The 21,296-nt window shown below is 38.9% G+C and overlaps 1 protein-coding gene across 3 annotated transcripts in view; it reads left to right on the top strand.

The window, feature by feature from the left end:
- The first annotated feature begins 78 nt into the window (after window positions 1-78).
- LOC124059118 (solute carrier organic anion transporter family member 1C1-like) overlaps window positions 79-21,296 on the top strand; it is a 29,677-nt gene continuing 8,459 nt past the window's right edge. For 2 of the 3 annotated variants that reach the window (XM_046388892.1, XM_046388894.1), the window contains exons 1-8: window positions 79-677; window positions 7,032-7,198; window positions 13,998-14,139; window positions 16,749-16,881; window positions 17,499-17,620; window positions 17,709-17,855; window positions 18,595-18,693; window positions 20,290-20,538. In XM_046388892.1, the coding sequence (XP_046244848.1) occupies window positions 7,109-7,198; window positions 13,998-14,139; window positions 16,749-16,881; window positions 17,499-17,620; window positions 17,709-17,855; window positions 18,595-18,693; window positions 20,290-20,538 (982 nt within the window). In that variant the 5' untranslated portion in view covers window positions 79-677; window positions 7,032-7,108. Of the gene's footprint in view, window positions 678-5,280; window positions 5,421-7,031; window positions 7,199-13,997; window positions 14,140-16,748; window positions 16,882-17,498; window positions 17,621-17,708; window positions 17,856-18,594; window positions 18,694-20,289; window positions 20,539-21,296 lie in introns of those variants that run through there. The other variant, XM_046388893.1, reaches the window with a different exon arrangement.

Raw genomic sequence — 21,296 nt, 5'->3', positions numbered from 1 at the left:
TACAAAATGCAGAATGAATGGAGAACACCAGCAGGGTTCACATTTTGCAAAGAAAAAAAAAAGATCGATGATGGCTATCAGACAAATAATTATTTACAACTTTGAATTAAAAAAGCTTACAACAGCCTATTGACAAAATGCACGACACGGAAAATGCAACATGATTCCAATAAAGCACAGCTGAACATAAATTAGAGAGCCAGAGAGGGGTGGGTGGGGGACGGGGAAACAGAGTGGGGGGAGGCAGAGACAAGTAGAGCAGAAAGCGACACAGAGAGAGAGAGACAGAGGGGGGAGAGCTGCCGATAAAGACAAGCTTGGTCTCTCTATCTTCAGAGCTTCAGAGTCAGTCCGAGGAAAGGACGCAGCGGCGTCACTTCTCCAGCGCATCCAGCGCGCAGTCATCTCCAGGCAGCGGGGTCGCGAATGCATTCCGACTGGTGAAGACATGTTCGAGGAGGTCAAAATTCCTACCTGATTCGGATTGGTCTGCCTGAGACTTATCGTTAAGTCGACTGGAAATGAACTCTGAAGGTACATGTCGGCGCTTCTCCTCCTTTCCTATCCACGTGAGAAGTTTGACCGGAGCTGGCTGAAGCGAGGCTACCTGTGTTTCCCATTGGCTATTAAATCTGTGTAGCTCCAGCGACTGGACGTCCGTTTCACAAGACGCTGAGGTAAGTGGTTCTCCCCTCACAAAAAATATCCCTATGCTCTTTGCTGGATATTTGTATGAATTAAGATGTCTTTTTCAGGGGAAAAAAAGGCAACAGGTGCTTTTGGTGCTTCTGCGATATTACGTCGTCACAATCTGACCTTATCACTTCTTTTAATTCCATTGATCAGGTACTCAAATACCACTTGTTGAATATGTTTAATTAACGAACATCTCGTCTAAGATCTCATGAATAATTCCTCTTAAAAATTGTGTTTGTTTGTTGTTTGTTTGTTTTTGTTTTTTTTCAATGAACCAGCCTTGTCTGCACTCTTTAATATACCGTCAAACGGTCTATGCAGCGAACAATGAACTGACTGTAAGATGCGCAGGAAGGCTAAATTCTCCACCCGCTGTGCCTGCAGGGCATCCTGTCTGAAGAGCCTAACAGCAGCACCCTGAGTTAAAATCTGTCAGTGGGCGTTTCCGGCGTGTCAGATTATTGAAAAATGTCTCGTCGATTAAGAGTGCTTGACATGCATGATGGAAGATATTTGTCACAAGCATTAGAAGATAAATATTGGACCCACCAGACCGCACACCTTGACAACAACTTTTCCTTTCAGTCACTTATTTTAAACAGCTCTTTGGTTTTCATCTCAGTAATATCTGTTAGTCACCTTGGAAACGTTGGCCTTGAGACCTCTTTTCTCAGTGATGACACACTTAAGTAGAAAATAGCTGTATAAAATCATGGAGAAGTGGTCTCGTTTATCTGAACTATACCTCTTGTATTGGGAGCAGATATTGGGATGATTTAGGCCATAGAAGCGCATTCATCAGTGCCACACTGATCATCTCTGTAGTCATCTCCAGTAACTTATTCGCTAGCTCAATAGGTGAGGAGAAGAGGGGCTTTAACTAGTTTTGACAGGTAAATACCATTTCTGTTTCCGCCCTTACACATCACTGCATAATACAGGTGACATTTCTTGGTTAACGTATTTAGCAAGCATTTTGACCTTTGGGCAGTTAAGCTTTTGAAACTTTGGATATTCTTGGGTTTACAAAGGTTCCATTATTGTCATCTACATTTCATGTACATAGTTTTGATTGCTGGAATATTGCGTGCAAGATCATGGATAGCTGTGGGGTTGACGTTGCCACTGGCTGCTGCACTTTACTTACACAGTACCACTTTGTTCCCTGTAATTCTCAGTGAATTCAGTCCTTAGTGTTGACATCATGAAGTTATAACCACAGCTGCTTCTCTCAGGGGTACTGACTTCCAGCAACATATCAAGGTTGGAGCTGGGAGTGCAATCAGCATTTCCAGAGGTACACAGAACTGAAACAGAACTGAAATGGATTTTAATATAATAGGTAATAGGTCATGTTATTGTGGTATCTATGTTTTTATATATGTATGTATACATATATATATGATGGAAGCAGCGTGGTGGGAAATAGTTGATGTTGAGTCCAGGTCTCAACATGAAATGAAATGAGTGTCTTTTATTCTTGTTATAGAAGACAGAAGGTCTGACCAGGAACACAGACTGATGATGCCTGGTGTTCACATGTATATATTTTTTTCATTTTATTTCTTTATTTTTGTACAAGAAAATATATGTCAACATTCATGTATAGTGCCTGCCTTATTTCAGCACAGGTATGGCATTTCTATCTTAAATGATTACGAGTGGCCTTTAAAGGTCATTTTAGTGGGAAACAAAGGTAATATTAGAGGTGAGATGACTAAGGATATTATACTGGGTCCACCCCCCCTCCCCAGCAAAGTTCACTTTACAGCACTCTGTGGCTGTGATTGAAAAAAATCACCTTGCGTTTCTCATTGAGTACATTTTTTGCACTGTAACATTACCTGTAAATAAAATATAGACAGAACAGTGTGAAGAGTGCTCATTCTGCCACATTAATGAACTGTTTAGTGACTTCAGCCTGTGGCAGAGACTGATGTTGCTTATTGGCTCTATTGATCTACACAGAACCTTTCATCTTTTGATGCATTTTTAACAACTTGTTTTTCTCCGTTCTTAAAAAAGACAGTTCTATAATAATAAATGATTATGAAGCACCAGTGTAGTTAGAGGTGAGCTTGTCATTTGAGCACGGCTAGTTATTACAAATTAAACGCAAGGGTCTTTTTGGTACAGCTTGAGTGAAGACTATTTTATGGTTTGAAACTTGAAAGTGGACCTTGGTGTTTGTTTCATGTTTCATCTTCATGTACTATATAATTTGAATATTTCATTATCCATACCAAGTGAATGATGCTAGAACAGGTTTCCCTGATAATCCAGTGGATGAAAAGATCCATTGCTGCTGTATGTTGTTTACCAGACATTACATAACACCGAGAGGTTCAGTGTTGTTTGATACAGAACTGTACTGACTACGGCACAGCGTTTGGGTGAACGGGCAAAGTGGGTCTAGTGAGTATAAACATTGGTGGGAAATGGGGCTTGAACTATTTATTCTTTTCTTTTTCTTTTCTTTTTCTTTTCCTCTCTTTTGCAAAATCTACTGCTTTTGTGGACCACTGCTTCATATTGACCTGCTTAAAGCCGCTGTTGGTCTAATTCCTGGAAAGTGGGTCAAACCTGTTGCGATTAGCCAGCCCCTTCATTCTGCTCTCGTCTTCAGTAAAGAAAAACCATTCAGGGAGAAATGCTAACATGGTACATGTGACAGAAACTGTGATGGTATTGTGTTCTTTCTTTCATAGCAATCACTAGCTGTCCCCCGGAGCAATTACATTCACTGTTTCACATGACTACTGGAAATGAACTGAGGGGTGGTGGCAACACATGAAATAAGCAAGACCAAAGTGAGGTGTCAGAAAGAAAGAATCCATAGAAACAGATTGTTAAAACAGAAAAATGTGGAAATATGAAAAAGGCGATGAAAAAGGGTGTAAAAAACAAATTTTCACACATTTGTCTCAATGTTACCTTACTGTTATCATTTGTATGAGTCCCCACAAATGTTTAAAAAGCTGATTTATCACAAACAATTCAAAAATTTGATGCATCTTCTTTTAATCAGCAAAGCAACCATTGGTGACTGACCTCAGTGTCTAACTTAACCCTTTGTGGAGCTTCTTTTTGTACTTTAACAGCTGCTACCAGGAAAGAATTTTATGTCCGCAATAAAAATACTTAATAAATGCTGAGAAATACATGAGCATTGAGTGTCATTGAGCAAATAAAATAACAATAAAATGATAGTAGCAATAAAGGAGATCAGATCAGAAAACTATGAGTAATTTTTTATTTTTTTTTTGACTTCATATGAAAGAGTGAGAACATAACAATTTAACACAGTTTAAACACATCTAATTCACACAGGAGCTACTGAATGGAAAGCATTTGTGAGTGTTGTACACAATGCCTTTCTTCTTTGTTTGAGCCATTCTGTTTACCCTGATGTCAGTACAGCTCAGCTGAAGGTACTTTGGTCCTGCTCACAACCGCAAGCACAGCATGGATACCACGCAGACCGACTCAGAAAAAGTCCTGCTGCAAATGCATGAATGAACAGATTTGTACATGGAACACCTAAGGTAGATAATAGCATGTTGCAGAAGCAGTGAATAGCACCTAAATCTCAGTAGATTTAGTAGATTTGGACAGACACTGGTGTCACAGCAGTAGTGCTGCCATTGCTGGTGAGATTCTGACACACAGTATTTAGATATTTTCACTCTGTTTGCAAAACCTGACAGCGACAAATTACAATATCAATCTTGTAGCAAATCATATTTCCTCTTAAGCAGTTGAAACAGATATTTAGAACAGAGTTGCGTTTGTAGGAAAATGGAGATCTTAGTGTCAAAATTTGGAATAACCAGTAATCAAATGTGCAGTATCCCACACGGAAAGGAAATATATATAACATATATCCAAATAGAATATATGCACAATATATGTTGCATGTATGCCATATTTAGGGTCATATTTGTGCATGTATGTGGATAGGAAATATGTGTGTCATATATGACTTATATATCCACATATATGCCACAGTCAGGTGCATATATGTCATACAGAATGCCTTATATACAGCTCATATGTCTGACTTTTTGCATATATGCCATACATAATGCTTATATCTCACTTTATTTGCAAATTATGTAATGTGCATATATGTTGAAACAAAATGTGTTGATTGTACTTATTTTAATTCAATGCAGATTGAGGTTTGCAGAAGAAAATTCAATGTATAAGACAATAGCTTCTGATTGTTTTATTGCACGCAGCAGTTTCTAAGTGGCCTCACACGCTATCATCCATCATCAACTCGATCCATACTGCGGCGACGGGCGAACTACCGACTCATAAAGCCGAACCGAGACACCCGGCTGAGAAGGCTATCGGGCTCGAAAGCGTGACGTAGCGGAGTGGGAAAACCGCAATGCATTGTGGGCTTTGCGGAAAACTGAAAAGCGTCTTTATGCTGGCTGCAAGCGTGACGCCGCTTTTGTGTTCTGTTGTTTTGTTTAAACAAGTTAAAACACGGCGCAAACGTGCTGTGACGTTAACTGCCACAATCGTTCACATGATCGCTTCGGTAAAAACAAACGATCGAGATTTTCCTCATTTCCAACGTGGAAGCAAAGCCAAAGACCTCGGCTGATCCTGGTGTCTCCATGCAGCTGGTTAGTGTTTACATTCAGAAAAGTTTTTCCTCTTTTGTGCTGGAATTTTGCTACATCGCGGCCGAACAAAATGAGTTCATTACAGTAAGTGGACTTTAGAATGTTTTATGCAACCTAAGATCGTAGTGTTGTCATATATTCCCATAAAAATATCCCCATATGGCTGACAAAACAAGTATGTTGTTCAGTAAGGACGTTCATTCTAGACCTTGAAAACACTATGCATAGCATAATTTTGCACACATATATGCTATACATATATATGTAAATATATGTGTGCATATATGGATATATATGTACATATAGGTGAAAGACATATGGAACCAATTTCGAATATGTGCACACATGTTGGAAAATATATGTGGCATAGATAAAAAAACATATTTGTTCATATATTTTCTTTCCGTGTGGGATAACTAAGCACAATTTATTTTATTTTTAATTATGAGAAGTCTGAGGTATTTATAATTCATTTTGGAGGCAAATATTGCACTTTTTTTACTCCATTACATTTATTTGATAACTCTGTTACTTTGCAAATTCAGATTATGAAAGGGACAGTTCCACTCAAAATGGAAAAAAATATATATATTTTTCCTTTTATCTTACCTTACATATTTTCTTTCTACCAGCTACATCATGGCACTGTGCACAACAGAATATGGATGTGCTCACGCAGGTTGAGATGTAAACATTAATGTCTTTTGTTGAAGAAATTCACAGAGGTCGAACTCAAGTTTGCTGTGGTGATGTGAGGTTAATTGAGCATACTGGTATACTGGTGAACTGACAGACAAAGAGAGGGTCCTAGTTGGTAAGCTGACCAAGAGCAATGGTAGAGAAGCACCTTTTATACAGGTACAATCTGCAGTGATACAGCTGTATGTTAATGTGTATTGACAAAAGTGAAAGAAAGGTATGGTATGGTAGTGAGAAAAGGGATATCTGCACCATTGGAAACAATGGAAGGAAGAGAGCAGAAGGCTGGAGGTAGGGCAGTGACCAAACCATATGTCAATACAGTTATGATCGTGGGGTGAGGGCGTTGCACACAGTGACCAGACAAGATACAGTTACCAGCAGAAGGTGAAGCCAAGGGTCACATGGTTCCTGGGGGGAATGAGGTGTAAGTCTCCTGGGGAGGGAGACACCTTTGTTAAAGTACTAATTTTGGTGCTGCAGCCATTTACAGTATATTGCTCAGCTTCTTACACTGGTACTCCAAACTGGAAGCATGTCAACAGTCATCTATAGGTAATACACTGACTATGGACAAGTGCCTCAGCCCCACTTAAAAGAATCCAAACCCAATCTATCCCTTTAAGATTATGCTTTAACTTCACTTCATACTCCATACTCATGCTAGGTTTATGCTTCTTTGTGTTTTGTCTCATGATGTCTGTCGCTGGACCAATCATACAAGTATGTAGCTGTGTAAATGGGAATGTTTATCTCAGATGTTTGGATACTGTGGCTTAAAATAGTTCACTGGAAATAAAAAAAACAGCTTTTGTTCTGAGAAAGACTTTTTAGTTGTGATTTAAAAGATTTAAGATTAGATTTAAGATCTCTCAAACAAAGACAGGATCTGTTGTTTGTGTGTTTGTGTGTCAGTCTCCCGCCTGCCGCAGACATGTATCTGTTTTTATGCCGAGGATGAGAAGTGGGTCACATGCTTGAATTATCCATTTGCAGGGTTGCATGCATCAGTGCCAAGAAATTGCATTACGTGGGAGACTTCTGCTTAGGAGACACAGGGACGATTCTGGAGGATGGCTGCGGAGCAAGGACGCACACAGCGGGATGAACGCAGTGACACTGCAGTCAGAGAACCGCGCTCCTCTCCCTGCACCACCCTGAAGGTACACAGACATGTCATGTGTGTGTGTGTGTGTGTTGGACGTGTGGGGGGGTCACATGCTCTCTCTTTGTGTGTATGCTTTCATGTGTATATAGAACTACAGGGACCCCAGATGAAAACTAGCCTGTTGACTAATTCTGCCATATTTAAATTTACATATTAATGCTTATTAATATCCAGAATAAAAGAAAATGAACTATATATATATATATATATATATATATATATATATATATATATATATATATATATATATATATATATATATATATACATACTATATAAATTACAGCAGGAGTCCAACAAGTCACTTCCTGGAGGATGTGTGTGTGCGTCCATGAGGGATACCGTTTGTCTTAATATAAAAGGCCAGAATGTCAGAGGAAGTTAACCATGCCTCTACACTGCAGTGGCATCAGTTAAAGGAAACTTCACAGAGTGATAGGCTCACTTTTAATTGAAACTTTTGCTCACTTGTGTGTCAGTGGTTTACAGTAATATAATATCAGGTAGCCTGCAAACAAACAAACATAAAAGTGCTCTCTACAGTCAGCTCATTAGCTCACAGATTTTCAACCCCAGCCCTCATTGCCAGTTCTATGGTGTCTGCCGCCTTGGCTGCTTTCAGGCTCAGTTGCTTTTTGGAGTAATTGTGATAGTTTTTTCTTGTTCTTGCTACTTGAATTAAGGCTTGTTTGTTTTCTGTGCCTCAGGACCCTGGCCTGCCTTCTTGCCTGCCCACTAATCCACTCTTCCCTTTCTTCTTCTGCAGGCCCCAGTGCCTTGCCACTCTCTGTTCCTCCTCTATCTGCCATCCCATCTCATCTGAAATACTTTACAATGAATCTTCTAAACTACATCTTTGCTTTTCTAGAATAAGATCTTATTCACATCTTGTGGTGTAGTGAAAATTATATGCAAGTACACTATATAGGCAAAAGTACTGGCCCACTTGACCATTACACCAACAGGGACTTTAATGACGTTACATTCTAAATACACAGACAGCTTTGCAGCTGTAACAGCTTCCACTCTTCTGGGAATGCTTTCCACAAAATTTTGAAGTGTTTGGACAATGTTTGATGAAAAGGCCTGGCTCGCAATCTCCGTTCCAGTTCATCCCAAAGGTGTTGGATGGGGTTGAGGTCAGGACTCTGTGTGGGCCAGTCAAGTTCTTCCACACCAAACTCATCCAACCATGTCTTTATGGACTTTGCTTTGTGCACTGGGGCACAGTCTATGCTGGAATAGAAAAGGACTTTCCCCAAACTGTTGTCATGACGTTGGAAGCATAGCATTGTCCAAAATGTCTTGGTATGCTGAAGCATTAAGATTTCCCTTCAGCAGAAGTAAGGGGTCGAGCCCAACCCCTGAAAAACAGCCCCCATAAAGTCTGGATACTTTTGCGTATACAGTGTATAATGCATATACCTACTTGTTTTTCAACTGGTATTGCATACACCCACTCCTGAATCCCCTCTGATGCACATCATTCAGTGTGGGCCTGAAGCCAAATGTATTTTCCTAGGTTAACAAAGGCATGCATAGGGTGGGTCAGAGCTTTGCCATCCTGGAAAAAAAAAAAAATAAAAAAAATACTGCGCCCGCTTCTTCTCATCACATGAAACTGCACAACCTGGGCAGACAACTTCTCTGTGTGTTCAAGTGTTTGAGAGAAAACAATATATGAATTTACCTCAAATTGCATGCAGCTCTGTGTTTATCTGCGCACCCATTACTCCTGTTCAAATTATTCACGAATCCGCACAGTTAGGGAGCACATATGAGTTGAAAGAGCAGAAAGGGAGCACAAAACACATGTTTTTGTAATCTCATAACAGTATCCCAAAATCATGGTTCATGTATTGCCAGAGACTCCCATACACATATATGAAAAGATGTGTTTACTAGAAGCTTTCTATGGTGAGACACAAGTGCAAATTTAGCCTAGGCCTCTAAGGATTTTAATCGTATTTTATCAATGTGGTAATAGTACTAATGTTTAAATGTCAGTACTTCCACCACTGATATTCTAGATACTGTTTAATCTGTTTAATTATAAACTGGAATATTTTTTCAATGTGTGTGTTTATATATATTTATATATATATATATATATATATACCTACAGACAGGCAGCTTTAACCACTGCTGACCACATAATGATGTGTTCACAGCTGTTTTGCTGAATAAGTGTATAATAATCCTGCCTACCTATCCTACCCCATGAAAACTGAAGACAATTTTTAAATTATAAACAAGAGGATATACAGTTAGTTCATATTAACATTATCATCTCAACAATGTTGATTTCCTGTGTTTTTGAGGAGTAAAGGTCATTTAGTAATAAAGGCTCTTGAGTCAAGAACTCTTGGGTTGATAACTTTGTACTTCAGCAACTATAATTTTCCATCCATCCATTTTCTATACTGCTTATCCGTCAGGGTCACCGGTTAGTTGCAGGGCTGACACACAAAGACAGACAACACACTCACAGCTAGGGGCCAATAGCCAATTAACATAATGTGCATGTTTTTGGGATTGTGGGAAGCCGGAGTACCCGGAGAAAACCCACGCAGACATAGGGAGAACATGCAAACTCCACATAGAAGGGCCCAGACTGGGTTTTCTGGAACCTGGAACACTCTTGCTGTGATGCCACAGTGCTGCCCAACTACAATTTTTTTCATTGTGAAAATTACCGTTCTGAAAATGTCATAATGGTTATCAGCATTTCCTTCTATGGAAAGATGGAGGAAATAAGGCAGAACATGATGTGAATCTCGCATTGTTATAAATAGACCACCTCAGGCTTTTCTTCTTTCTCTTTCCTTTCTCCCACCTCAAACAACCTTTTAAAAAACACTTGTCCAGTTGGCTGAAAACATGTCTTCTGCCAACAACATGAAAGCTAGTAAAGCCCTAAATGAGATCAGTCACTCTTGTTGCCTTTCCTCACATGAAAGTGATCTGAGACAATGGTGTTCAAGCAGCTTATCATAATACAGACTGCAATGGCAGGACAGACTTTTATTTCTTCTCATTCTTCTCAGAATTGTTTGGTTCCCACCGGCTGGGTGGGACATGGCGCAGCCCATTTCGACTCTAACCCAGTGCTCAGTGTTATTCTCTGCTTTTTGTTCATTTCACCAATAAGACTATAAGAACTTTGGTGCTACAGTGTCCCAGTTTTTCTTCCATTTCCCTTTCATGTCTTGCTACTGTAAGCGTCATCCCAAAACTCCCTTTCTATTCACATTATAGAATGTATAATACATTGTTTTCTACTTTTTGACATCACTCTCATGAATAATAGAAAAAGAAATTGTGCGTTTGTGTGTGCGCGCGCACTAGACTTCTGTGTTAGTCTAAGCATATTAGAAGGGTGACATCAATAAGCTCAGAAAAGCGGGTCGCAGGTCAGAAGAAAGCTTTGTTAAAATTTTCGAGCATTCTTAATCTAAATCTCTTTTTAGTGATGTGGCATTGCTAAAAACTAATTAAAAATACAAGATGAAAATGTCACAATGGATCCCATTGTTGCAAATCTAAAAATGAGCATAATGTTAAAATGTCATCCATGACCAATTACTAATTTATTACATTCTTTCCTCATGATTTCCTCAGCAGGGAAAGTAATGACTCTGATCTCTTTCTGAGTGTTAGATGAGATGATGAGATGAGATACTACAACCAGCAGCTGGTTAGCACCGCTTAGCACAAAGACTGGATCCAGGCACAACTGGCTCTGTCTGAAACAACACATAACAAAGTCCACCTACCAGCACCTGTAAAGCTCATTAATAAAAACATTTCATTTCTTTAATCTGTACAAAAACAGTAACTTCTCTCTAGTCTCTTTCTGCTCTGGAAATCACTGTCACAACCAAGAAATATTTCAGCCCATAAACTCCCAGACAACCACTTTTTTTTTTTTTTTTTTTTTTTTACATTCGTGTTTTTGTATGTATTAAACAAACGTGATATAAATTGTTGATTAGACGGCTTTAGATTTGCTGCTGGCAGGTTTTGTTTATATTTGACAGAGTCCATCTTGCTGTATTGACCTGTTTTCCCTCTGTGTGCTATGCAAACTGTCCCCTGGCTGTAGCTCCATATTTAATGTATGGACACAAGAGTGGTACTTTGTTTTAAAGGGATATTGACACAGGTTTTAATTCTAGATGTTGGAGCATAGTACTGTTGAAGTTTTACATGCGGTGCAAGAAAAATATTTGCATTCTTTTCAGGAAGCTACTACCTGTATTATAATTACAATCTAATAATAGTGCATTGTACATATGCATTTATAGGTTACCACTGAATCTAATCTATAGTTTTAGAATAGTTTAGCTTACATGGGGTGCATATTAAGGGCTTTATTTTTGCAAACCAAAGCATGCAGATGTGCATGCAGCTCTTCTTTAGAAGACTTAAATGGGAGGAACAAATGCTGAATTTATTTTCAGACTGCACCTCCTATCACATGTTATTTCTGTCTCATTTTTAAGGGTAGCTTTTTCTGTTAGAAACTCTTGGATAGGAGCAAAATATGATTACAAATAGTTTCCAAAAGAAGATCAATGTGAAGGTACTGGGTGAATACACATCATCTATCTTAATCACCTTCTTTTTTCTTTACAGTATGTTAACAGGTTGCAGTGGATGAGTAAAAACACATTTGAAAACATAAGCTGCCTTTGATGTCACTTTGAATTTTACAAATTGGTAGTCTAATTGTGAGCCAACAAAGAAACCAACGTGCAAAACTGACAAAAATGTGAAGTAGTATAATTAAGAATGTAACACCATTATAGCTTAGCTTCATCTTAATCCCTTCTGCTGAGGATAGTTTAGATTACTTATTAGCTTCACATAAATCTCTGACCACTTTTCAATTGTACAGGTTTTTACCAACACACTGAGTAGGCATGGAATGGAAATGGTAAACAAGAAAAGCCTTCTCCCTGCTTGTAAAGGGGCAAGAATGTGTATGCATGATTGCCTGCAAGTTAATCCCCCCTCCAGAAAATGCACATGTGATGAGCTACTTTTGTTAATGACCTGCGGCCAGCCCTGGTGGTCAACAGGCTCTTGGCAAAGGTCTATTTGCATTATAGGCCCTCTTCAGCCATATCGTGTAAATATAGAGGTAGAATGAGCAGTGTGAGGAGAGGTCAGCTGTTTCCAATTCAGCTGTCACTAAATGGTCAAGCTGTATCCTCCGTGCTGATTATTTGCACCTCATGAGCAATTTTGTATATTCTATAGTATATATAGTAGTTTTTCTTCTTATATCTAATATTACTTCAGCCATTGTTCTGTCCATGAACATTATATATGTTTGTCTGACAATATAAGCGATGTGACTCTCATGTGACTGCTTTTTTACACGTCAAATGTAGGGCCACAAACCATTACTTATTTACAAGTATTTATTCAGGGAAAAGAGATTTCAGACAAGTAGTGTATAGACTGCACAATGCTTTTATTCTTCTTCTGTATAAACTCTGCCCAGGGAAATCAGTGGAAAGAACTGCAGTTTTCTCTCAAGGCCGAGTGGCAATAAAGGAATTATAGCCGTAAGAGGAGAAACACGGAAACAAAACACAGAGTTGTGTGGCCATGTGGAAGGAGGCTGAGCTCGCTGGTCCACATGACAAATCTGTTCAGGACTGTTTTTTTTTTGTTTTTTTTTTTTTAAAACATGACCAGCATTTAATGTACTTTATGATTTCAATTAAACATTGAAATCATAATTTGAGCTTTACAGAGTCAAATTTTGTGGGTTCCCCCCAAAGTATTGTTTTGGATTAGGCCACTCTTAATATATAACTATGCATGCTCTATACATATAACATTATCTCTGCTAATTAGGCAAACAGGGGCAAACATGTGACTCTAGATTAAATTAAACTGTAACATTTCCTGAACACTGATAAATACTGATTTCTGATGTATTTCACACAAAGCTGTGTTTGAAATACAGACAACAGTTCAGTCAAAAAATTGGATAAATAAAAGCCTATATAGTGTTGACAGATTTGGACATTTATGAGTTGCTGTAGACTGGTTTGTTGTGGAGCCTGCAGGGAAAGCATTGGTTAGAGAAAATAAGCTAACTCCCTTTCTCATTGCAAACTATGGCCTTAGTGTCCTTCCTATCATGTAAAAAAGAAACAAGCATTTATATTGTATTAGTCTTTTTTTGGTCTGACATTTCCTATTTAGTTAAAAAAAAATCCAAGCTCTGAGTAGGTTTTGGGACTGCTTTACTGATGCTTTGGTGAGATAACCAAATTTGTGGTACATTAAAGCAAATTGCTCACAAAATAAAGAGATCCATGCGGATTCCTTCTCTGGCTCTGCTAGGTTTGAACTTCCTTTCACTGTAAAATGTTTTTTATACTGCATTGTTTTTATTTATTATGAAAAGTTTCCTCCCAGCCTGCTGCATCCATTTGTGTATCTTCACTCAAATATAAGACATTTACTCTCTCATTGTTGTCTTCATTGCCAGCCTTCTACAGCCTCTCTACACGCCTTCACTCAACTCCGCCATGTTATTCCCGTGATGCTGGCACTTGTTAATTAGTGATCGTTAGGCCAGTGAAAGTAGGTTAATGAGGGAAGTTCATGCACTGCAGCAATCACAATGGGATGGCACAAGTGCAAGTGTGAACATCACAGGATAATGACTAATAATAATTAGGTGAAAGCATCATGTTTACTTCTCCCGTGCACATTATTGTAAAATCTCTTTTTTTGTTTCTCCTTTTCTCATCTCACTCTTCTCCCAGATGTTTCTGGTGGCTTTGTCCTTTGCCTATTTTGCAAAGGCTCTGTCGGGGAGCTACATGAAGAGCACAATAACTCAGTTGGAGCGGCGCTTTGACATACCCAGTTACCTAATAGGTGTCATTGATGGGAGCTTCGAGATAGGTGAGTAGGCCTGCCAGTCACTGCTGTTATTTTGTTGTTCTGTTTGCTGCCTCTGTGTCATGGGCTCCCCTCCCTCCACTCTTTCTGTCATTGGGACAGAAATATGAATGGGTCACAGAGGTATTCAAGATGCAGATAAAGGATTCATCATGCTTCCAAGAAGAGGACAGTGGCGTGTGTGTGTGTGTATGTGTGTGCGTGCATGTGTGGTGAGTCATAATGTCGAGCAGGGACACAACAGGCTTCGAGCTTTCTTTATGCAGTGCAAAGCTGAGTTTGAGAATTTGTAAGGTTCTCTCTATACTCTGTTCTTACTTAATTTAATCTGAAGGAGAGGAGACAATTTGTCGTGTAACTGGAATACAAACTGTTCAGCTTCTGACAGACATTCATAAAATATCACATTCATTCCTTTTCATTACAGATACGGTATCTGTATCCACCTGTATGTTGGCTCATAATTAGTTATAGTCCATAGTTATTTAATTAACAAGAAAGTACTTCTCAGAAACGCCAAACATACATCATTCTGAAACTGTGTCTCGGGGTGTTAATAGTCCAAGTGTACATGGAAATCAGCTGATGTTTCAGGAATGACATCGGAAGGACATACTGTACTGCTTTTAAAAGAGAATAACACTAATTTTACACATCAGGAGTACGACTGCCTATGTGAAGAAGCTGAATAAAGCTTTTTCCAGAGGGAGCTGTGTGGAGTCTGATGAATTGCCTCGAGTGATAATGCTTGAGCCAATTACAGTGTGCAAATCACAAAACTAATTATTCTAGCTGAGGAAGTGATTAAAACAAACAAAATAGTTCTGAATATATAACTTAGACATTCACTGCACAAGGAGAAATCACAAGAGCTTGTAAAAACACTTCATCTTCCTCCTTTCTTGTGCTGTGACGCTGTTCATAGCATATCTGGACAGTCCATTGCTTTCCATCTGCAAGGGTTTGCTTGTTGTATATAAGGATGAAGTCAACAGCTCAAGGCTTCATAAGCAGCTAAAAGCACATACCCAAATATAGGTGCCATTTACATATGGAAGGAGAATCTTCAGTTCTGCTGCATCAGTTCGTAATGGTCTTTTTGGTTGTTTTTTTTTTTTTTTAGAAACTGTCAATCAGTTTCTAGGCCTCTTATGTAAGGCTAGTCCACTCAACTCAAGGGTCTCTCACGGGTTATAAATCATACATAGCTTCCAGAGTGAGATAAGACCCAAAGAGACATGATTCAAAAATAAAGTCATACATCAGCCATTCTATTCCTGCTGTCACGGAGGCAGTTTGGGCCCATGGCATGACAGTGGTGAAAAATAATTCACATTTTTCTCCGATAACATTATGTTGCATTATGCTACGCTAATGGAGGTGGGGTGTAGCTGCCAGAGGGATAGGTGAGGATGACACCTTCAGTGCCATCAGAACTGAATACCCTGGATCTCTGTCTTCCTCCATCTCTCCGTATTCTCTCGTGTGGCCTAGGCAACAGGCTTTTTCTATAGGACCGTTGCCAGGGTAACATGGAGGCAGAGCAGGGCAGTGTGAAGAGGAAAGAAAAAGGAAAAGGAAAGAGCAAGTAACAAGAGAGGAGAAATGGAGCAGAGGGAAGACAAAAGGAGGAGATGAGAAGGGAGAGAGTAAAAGAATAAAGAATAATAAAAGAAAAGAAAGTGAAAATGACTGATGCTGAGTTGAGCCAGATGAGCTCAGCTGATGCATACATGCATGTACTTGTATAGGTTGCATAAATCATTCTTATCATGTACTCGGCACACAGTGTACATGAAGTTAAAACAAGTCACGATACACGCAAATGATCATAAAGGGAACACAATGAAATCTGTTTTCGAGCCAACAAAAATCTGTTGTTTCACACCACACGCTAAGAATTTCCTATAACCACACATAAAGGTTACACACACACACACACTCACTATAATAGCTGAAGGACTGTTGGAGGGTTTGACGTCATCCCGTCAAATAGATGATCTTGTCACAATAGAAAAAGGTCAGGTAGCATGTCATTATCTTTCCAGGACAGGTTTTCATCTTGTTTACAATTGAGTTTCCATGTCGCTGATCGTAGGAAAAATGTACTAAAAGGTGACAAAAGGTGAAATGGCTATGTTCCCATCCGCATTGTTTACTCTTTATGCCACCTAACATGTTTGCTGCTACATGCTGTAGGTAATAAAAATTCCTCAGAGCATGAAGATAATGCATTATGTGTGAGAATACAACCTCATCTGCCTTAGGGATGTACACAGCAGTCGAGCTTGCAGTTCTCATCTGGTACTTTTCATGTGAAAATTTAAAGCAGAAATCCTTTTACAGATGCACATCAAAATGTTTGGACATACTATTTATAATAATAATGATATATTTACAGTGTAATGGATATTGTAATGGCTCTATATGGAAAATAACTATTATAGATGATGGTTTACCACGTTTTTATTTTAATTATATTTCTGCTACATTTTCTGTTATCTTGCTACAGAAAGCAATAAAGAAGATGCATATATATTTATACATTAATTTTGACAATGCACTGTAGCACTAGAAATCCCTGACATTTTTAGCTGTCTCTGTCCTCCCAGGTAACCTGCTGGTGATAGCTTTTGTCAGTTACTTTGGAGCCAAGCTCCATCGGCCGAAGATCATTGCAGTGGGTTGTGTTCTGATGTCCATTGGCACCTTCATTATCGCTCTGCCTCACTTCATCATTGGACGGTGAGTGAAAAAAGCATGCGGGCCTGGTTGTTGTTTGACTTGCAGTATAGACTCGGCTACTCATTTATTTTTAAATTAATTTAAAAACAAGCAAACAAACAAACATTTTGATTCAATAAAAGTAGTGCTTGTGTTCCCAACACATCAGTAATAGCAGTAATCTGTTCATTTTGGTTTGTTGATGATGTGACATATTTTTGTGTGTCCATTGATTGAACCAAGTGACTTGTAAAAATCTCACATCACACTAAAAAGCATACTTTGGGTTTAGACAGACCATGTGAAACTGTCCATGTGCATCTTTTACAAACTATGCCAGTTATTAATATTCCAAATCGTATTCCCAAGAAGAGTCATCATGTAGTGCAGTACTAACCATTTTCATAAAGTGTCACTGGGACAACATGGACACCCAGTGCGTGCAGTATAATAACCAACAATACATGTTTTAAGGACACATCAGAAGATTTGCATCGATACAACAGGAAAGGGTTGTCGTGTCAGTGTCTCATGCTATTTATAAAATATGTTTCATGTACATAGTATTGTAGTAGTGTAGTATGTGGCTTTTAAAAGTGATTGTTTTTATCTCAGTTTCATTTGTGTTCCGTGTACAGCTATAAATTTGAAACGTCTGTGCGGTGGCTTGTGAACTCAACGCTGAACCCCTCTCCTTGTCCGGTGGGCTCACCAGCAGACCTGAGCCCAGGTGGTAAGCTTTCTGAAGTGCCAGCCAGAGGTGAGTATTTATACACACTCACACACACACACACATGCACAAGCACGCTAGTGTAGACACACCTGATTACACTCATCTTTTCCTCCAGATTGTGAAGGTGAGTCCAACCTGTCGATGTGGATCTACGTGCTCCTGGGAAATGTCCTGCGGGGGATTGGAGAGACACCTGTTCAGCCACTTGGGATCTCTTATATAGATGATTTTGCTACTGAGGAGAATGCTGCGTTATATGTTGGTAAGTAAAGATATCACTTACTGGCAGGGATGCCATTTAAAAATAAACACACTTGATCATTGAGGATATTTCATTTGCAAAATGTCATTTATAAAATGTGCAACTATAGTGCAGCACCAGTGCATCAGTTCTGCTCTTCTCAGCCTAATCCATAATGCACATGTGCCTAATATTATATTTTCTCATCACTGACCCGGCATGGTAGGGTGAATTTTTCTTATGCTTATAACTAATAATATTACATTTGGACACATAACAGTAACAACCAAGTCTGCAATCTAAACAGTTAAAAGGATGATTTTACGGTAAAAATCCTTTCAGAAAATGTGGGAGTGGCACGCTTACTGCATGAAAAAAATAATTAAAATATGACTGCAGAGTCCACATAAAGTAGCAATCATGTTGTTCAAAACACATCGCATATCTCTCAATAGTACCATCCTTGCTGAAAGCTCTGCCGTGTGCAGCAGTGTTGTTTGCTCAAATATGAGCAAGGCGGTAAATCCCTCCAGTGTCCTACAGTAGCAGATTACAAGTATTACTGAAAAAGAACATGCTTACTTAGCAATTAATTGCCAAACAAATGTGGGTTAAGAACAGGTTCAGAACATTTATGTAGTGTCAATCAACCAAATGTCTACACTCTGTACTACATACAGTGTCTCAGTTGGTTGCATGCAGATAGTTCTAGTGAGTTCACGTGTTGTGTGTCTCTTTGGGTGTGTTTATTATTTTCTAGGCTGTGTGCAGACCATTTCAGTGGTTGGTCCTGTGTTTGGCTACTTACTGGGCTCTCTTTGTGCCAAAATCTATGTGGACATTGGATTTGTAAAAATGGGTGAGTTAAAACACAAGTATATTTCCAAGTCTTTGGGCGAGATCGTTATGTAAAATCACAGACTGTCAGAACACATGATATTTTTAACCCTCATCCAAGACTAGAAGAGCTCGTGTAAACTGTGACTTTTAAAACATTTGTTTGCTCTGACATCATCACACATCTTAAGGAAATGGGGCTCGAGGGGTAGAATCTCGGTCGCCAGGTCCCCGTTCCCTATAGTTGACATGTTGAAGTGTTGAACATATTGAACTCCAGATTGCTCCCAATGGTGCTTCCATCATTCTTTTTAAAAGTGACTGGTTATCACTCATGATGAGCAGGTGGCAGCTTGCATGTCTTTGTCACTAGTTTATCACTGTGTGTGAATGGATCAATACAAGTTCATGTTGTATAGCACTTTGGTCTGTAGACTAGAAAATGACTATAGAAATACAGTCCATTTACCGTTTACCCATCATAGAAAGTTTGTTTATTCTAAAGCAATGGTTTGCTTTGTTCTGTCAGTTTTTTCATGATGTATTTACCTTTGACAGACACTATAATATTAGACCCCTAAACATTAGAACCCTTTGTTTATTTAGGGTTTTCCCTACACCTACTACAGTTACATTCAGTCTTCAGTTTTACAGTGTTTGTAATGCCATAATAAATTACTAGGCTACACTATGCCATCATTACTGTTAGTAAAACCCTTTCTGTTCCTGCCAAGACAGATGTAAAAGTCGTCTCTGCTCTGGCCTTTTCATTCATAAAACTGAAGCAGATGGATCAGCAGCAGTATATGTACAACACAAAGACTCAGAATTAGCATCAGGATTAGCATCAATTAGCTAATGAAGAGGGCACAGCGAAGGAAAGGAAAGACAAAGCCCTGTGTTACGCTACAATCAAGTAGAGTGCACCAGAGGAAGATCAAAAACAAACAGAGAGAGAGAGGGAGAATCACAGAGAGGAGGAAAAACAGAAAAAAGACAAAAGCGAGGAAAAAGGGATGAGTGTGCTTCTCCTTCTCTGAAGTTTAGTTGGGTGCTCTGCTTCAAAAAAGTGAACACCTCAGTATGTTTGTTTTCCTCAATTGCAATTACAAAAAAAAGGGGAACTTCACCACACATATTTTGTCTTGTTTGGATAATTTTATTTGAAACTAGGAGACTTCAGAATCTATGAAAATAAAAGAGCATTAAAGGAAATTATGGCAATTAAGGAAATAGGTCACACATAAAATAGATTCAACAAAAATAAGTACATACTACAAAACTCCATGATATGATTCATCTCAGAAATGGTTGTGATTAAAATGTTATACAGGTTGTTATGGCTGTTTTGATGACATCTGTTTTGCATGAACAGCAAATCTATCCCCAGTGCTCCATCTTTGCATCCTCTTAGTTGATCAGCCTGTCAGCTTAAGAAAATTCAATAGACTTTATAAAACCCATTTAACTAAGTTAACACATGCTAAAATTGCCCCCTGTATGTTTATACAGGATGTGAGTTTAACCGCAAGTCACTAAAATGTGAACCATATTTCATTAACAAACCTGAGCTTTACACCAGCATTGATTTACCCGTCTTCGTTTGTGGCCCCAACAGAAACTATCACCATCACCCCAGCGGATGCTCGCTGGGTGGGGGCCTGGTGGCTCGGCTACCTCATTGCTGGGGTCATAACCCTGCTGTCTGCCATCCCATTCTGGTTTCTGCCCCGCTCCGTCCCCATGTCTGGGCACCGCAGCCCAGAAAAGTGCACACCAGAGCAGACAAGTTTCATTAAAAACTCTCCTCTCCTGAAGCACAAGTATTCTGCAGACGACAATAGTAGTTTCATAGAGATGGCCAAAGGTAAGGTGGGATCTAGAGGTTTGTAGTCATTTAGAAATACGGTGTGACAGTTTAAGACTTGTCAGAGCTAGTAACTATGTTCTCTGGAAGGCTATCTGAAGTACTGCATGTATATTCTATTATATGATTAAGGTTTTTTCAGATTCCATCAGTGGTCCCTGTAGTTGTTGGTGTTTTATGTTGTCATAATCACATTCTAATTCTACACATAGGGGCTTCAAAACGTTCTCTTTGCCATGTCAGACTGTGTAAACCATAGTCTTCTGACACTGGACACATTTCACAAACTCAAAGGTGCCCTGTGTAGTTTATTTGTGAATAACCAAAAGTTATGTTGATATTGAGTGTTTTTCTCATCAAAACACACTGAGCTTTTCTTAAGGTCTAATACTTGATATTAGATAATTTCCTCTCTCAAAAAATTTGCAAATGCGATAATTAAAAAAAATATATGAATCCGTGCATGGTTTATAGACATGTTTGTTTGCTATAAGTCTTCTATACTGTCTTTGTTGACATATTGCCATTTTGTTGGAGCCTTAATGCCACCAACTGTCAGTCAGCAGTATGTCATTCATGATACCAACAAAATGTAAATAGAAAACAGAAAAAAACATTTAAATTTAAAGTCACTACATACTATAGCTGGGATAGTGTTTTTATTGACGGGGGGGAGTTGGGGCACAAACTTCATTTCATCTTAGTTATTATTTATTGTTATTACAGACAGGTATGTTTCAACTGAGATTTATATCCCT

Source organism: Scatophagus argus, chromosome 5 (genome assembly GCF_020382885.2).
Source record: "Scatophagus argus isolate fScaArg1 chromosome 5, fScaArg1.pri, whole genome shotgun sequence".
In the NCBI taxonomy this organism is placed as follows: domain Eukaryota; kingdom Metazoa; phylum Chordata; class Actinopteri; family Scatophagidae; genus Scatophagus; species Scatophagus argus.
The sequence above is the reverse complement of the archived record's forward strand: the minus strand, read 5'-3'. Positions and strand labels throughout refer to the sequence as shown.